General features: G+C 42.5%; 1 protein-coding gene across 1 annotated transcript in view; it reads right to left on the bottom strand.

Annotated features, from left to right (window-relative positions):
- The window catches only part of LOC306748139 (tetraspanin-18B-like), a gene marked incomplete at both ends in the record, with an annotated part of 8276 nt that extends 4938 nt beyond the window's left edge, over positions 1 to 3338 (bottom strand). Inside the window, 2 exons of the mRNA XM_079231266.1 lie at positions 2026 to 2220; positions 3276 to 3338. Coding sequence (XP_079087392.1) covers positions 2026 to 2220; positions 3276 to 3338 — 258 coding nt within the window. The remainder of the gene's footprint in view (positions 1 to 2025; positions 2221 to 3275) is intronic.
- Between the last annotated feature and the right edge of the window lie 933 nt (positions 3339 to 4271).

Here is a 4271-nt window from a genome sequence, read left to right as displayed (position 1 = left end):
TACGCCATAACAAACAAATGCAAAGAACTAAATAAAAGTCCACCATGACATTCCACTAGATGGCGAACTTCCACTGTTTCAGTCAGTTATGTAACTTACAGGGATGTAAAGGAGGGAGACTTTGTATAGAGATAAGAAACCACAACACTTAGACATCATCTTTATTCAAAACCAAGCTGACTACTACTGACTTTACTACTACTGACTCTTCTACGACTGACTTCTACTACTACTGACTTTACTACTACTGACTCTACTGCTGACTCTACTGCTGACTCTACTACTACTGACTCTACTACTGACTCTACTGCTGACTTTACTACGACTGACTCTACTACTGACTCTACTGCTGACTTTACTACGACTGACTCTACTACTGACTCTACTGCTGACTCTACTACTACTGACTCTACTGCTGACTCTACTACTACTGACTCTACTGCTGACTCTACTACTACTGACTCTACTACTGACTCTACTACTGACTCTACTACTGACTTTACTACTACTGACTCTACTACTACTGACTCTACTACTACTGACTCTACTGCTGACTCTACTACTACTGACTCTACTACTGACTCTACTGCTGACTTTACTACGACTGACTCTACTACTGACTCTACTGCTGACTCTACTACTACTGACTCTACTGCTGACTCTACTACTACTGACTCTACTGCTGACTCTACTACTACTGACTCTACTACTGACTCTACTACTGACTCTACTACTGACTTTACTACTACTGACTCTACTACTACTGACTCTACTGCTGACTCTACTACTACTGACTCTACAACTGACTCTACTACTACTGACTCTACTACTACTGACTCTACTACTGACTCTACTACTACTGACTCTACTACTACTGACTCTACTACTGACTCTACTACTACTGACTCTACTACTACTGACTATAATACTACTGACTCTACTACTGACTACTACTGACTCTACTACTGACTACCACTGATTCTACTACTGACTACTACTGACTCTACTACTGACTACTACTGACTCTACTACTGACTACTACCACTGACTACTACTGACTCTACTACTGACTACTACTGACTACTCCTGACTCTGCTACTGACTCTACTGCTGACTCTACTACTACTGACTCTACTACTGACTACTACTACTGACTACTACTCCTGACTACTCCTGACTCTGCTACTGACTCTACTACTGACTCTACTACTACTGACTCTACTGCTGACTCTACTACTACTGACTCTACTGCTGACTCTACTACTACTGACTCTACTACTGACTCTACTACTGACTACTACTACTGACTACTACTGACTCTACTACTGACTCTACTACTGACTACTGACTCTACTGCTGACTCTACTACTACTGACTCTACTACTGACTACTACTACTGACTACTACTCCTGACTACTCCTGACTCTGCTACTGACTCTACTACTACTGACTCTACTGCTGACTCTACTACTACTGACTCTACTACTGACTCTACTACTGACTACTAATACTGACTACTACTGACTCTACTACTGACTCTCCTACTGACTACTACTACTGACTACTACTGACTACTACTACTGACTACTCCTGACTCTACTCCTGACTCTACTACTGACTCTACTACTGACTCTACTACTGACTACTACTGACTCTACTACTCCTGACTCTACTCCTGACTCTACTACTGACTCTACTACTACTGTCTATTCTTAACTACTTTTACTGTCTATTACAACGACTTTCTATACTGCCTGGTACCTTAATCGGTAATAACACTTCACAATTTATGAATACAAAATCATATTTTGTATTATTATTAACACAAATGTAACATCATATCGAGGCACTAAAGTTAACAAATGAATGCAGTAGTAAGAAGTACACTATTTCCCGTAGCGCAGTAGAAGTAAATGTACTCAGTTACTCTTCACGGCTGTAAGGCGCCAGTGCAGCATTGTTCTATATTTAAGAAGTGTGTTTCCTACTCTGCCTTTCACAATAAAACAAGTGGATTGGACTCACAAAGAGCAGGAGGCCCTTGTTCTCCCGGACGGCTCCGCAGCAGCCCAGGAAGCCCAGCAGGAACAGCACGCCGCCCACGGCCAGGATGGCGTAGACCCCCGCGAACAGCACCGGGTTGGCCGCCACGATCTCCCTGAAGCCCACCGGGTCCAACAGCACCCAAACGCCGACGCCCAGCAGGAAGGAGCCGCCCAGCTGGGAGAGAGAGGGTTCAGTCTGGGTTCCACCTCCGATGTTTACTGCGCCGAGGAAGAGGAGCAACGCGCCCACTTCCTGTCTTCCTCTTTTCAGGTTTTGCAGAGTTTTCATTTGTTCTGATTTTGAGGGGCAAACACTCGATAATAATAATAATAATAATAATCCTTTACTAGTCCAGCAGTGGGGAAATCTACAGTCGTCATATTACATACATGCATGAGATTGCAGGACAACTGGGAGTTCAGTGTTTTTGTTCAACAGCTGATCGAGACTATGACTCAGACGGCACTGAATGCGCATGTAGAAAATCCCCGGCCCGCCACTGGGTCTATGTCCAACCCGTCACCTTCGCCAAGGACAGAGGAGGACGAGCGCCGTACAGCTTGTTAAAGCCCTCTGAGGAAAATGTGTGTTTTCTGGTCAATACAATACAAAATATGAATAAAACATTTTTTTGGACAGCGTCGGAGAGAATGTGATCGTACATATTTAAAAACACACATGTACGACGGGTCAGAGTTGAAGCAAGAAGTCGGTCTGTAAACTATGATGGAGGTTTAGAACAGAACGCTTGGGTTAATGATGTTATCGTAAATCATTTAAAGGCTCCGTAAAATGCAAATACTTCTTTGTCAGAAACCTGTTAAAGAACCATTAACGTGTCAGAAGAAGTGAGAGGCTAAAGAGCATTTATGAAATTGGCTTTCACTCGCTGCCAATTCCCGTTTATACGTTAAAATATTAATCTGTCGGGGGTTTTGATGAGGGGAAATGAAGAGAAAGAAAAGCAAACACACATTCTGAAACTTAGGAAAACTAACTTTAGACGAGCAGAAGAATAAACCAGGTGCTTTCTGGGTGATTTCATGAAGCTTATACGTTGTATTTTTTATTTAAAATACAAAATATGTAGGTTAGTTTAATGCGTTTAGGTTAAATGTGATGAATGACACTTTTTTTAGCTCCGTTTACAGAACAAAAGGAGTGTGTCTCTGGTCTCCTTTGATTTCAGTCTGATGTCAAACCACAGAAGAAGAAAGCGGTGAACTCACGAAGATGAAGAAGTTGAAGATGAACATGAGGAACTTCATACAGCTGAGGCAGTCTCCCTCCATGGTGAGCCTCGGCTGAAAGCTCCCTCTGCCCTGAGAACACACACACACACACACACGCACGCACGCACACACGCACACACACACACACAAACACACGCACACACACACAAACACACGCACACACACTTTAATAACAATCAAACTTCAATGTTGAAAGGTTAATTTTCTGAACACTGACTCACCAAGAATTTAGACACTTAAATCTTCAAGTGTGAATAAATGTAAAACGTTATGTAGCATGTTGCATGTTGTGTGTCGCATGTTGCATGTTGTGTGTCGCGTGTTGCATGTTGTGTGTCGCGTGTTGTATGTTGTGTGCCATGTTGCATGTTACATGTCGCGTATTGTGTGTCGCATGTTGCATGTCGTGTGTTGCATGTTATGTGTTGCATGTTTTGTGTTGCATGTTGTATGTTGCATGTTGTGTGTTGCATGTTGCATGTTTTGTGTTGCATGTTGCATGTTTTGTGTTGCATGTTGTGTGCTGCATGTTCCATGTTGTGTGTTGCATGTTGTGTGTTTTACATTGCGTGTTGCATGTTTTTTGTTGCATGTTGTATGTTGCATGTTGCATGTTTTGTGTTGCATGTTGTATGTTGCATGTTGCATGTTGTGTGTTGCATGTTGTGTGTTGCATATTGTGTGTTTCATGTTGTATGTTGTGTGTTGCATGTTGCATGTTGCATGTTGTGTGCTGCATGTTTTGTGTTGCATGTTGTGTGTTGCATGTTGTGTGCTGCATGTTGTGTGCTGCATGTTGTGTGCTGCATATTCCATATTGTGTGTTGCATGTTATGTGTTGTACGTTGTGTGTTGCATGTTGTGTGTTGCATGTTGTGTGTTCCATGTTGCATGAAGACATGGAATGTGAGCAAATAAACCCGAGAAGCAGGACGGAGAAAAGCACAAGGACGTGTGTGTCTGTTCTGACAC

Source organism: Taurulus bubalis (genome assembly GCF_910589615.1).
Source record: "Taurulus bubalis genome assembly, chromosome: 15".
Lineage (NCBI taxonomy): Eukaryota > Metazoa > Chordata > Actinopteri > Perciformes > Cottidae > Taurulus > Taurulus bubalis.
The sequence above is the reverse complement of the archived record's forward strand: the minus strand, read 5'-3'. Positions and strand labels throughout refer to the sequence as shown.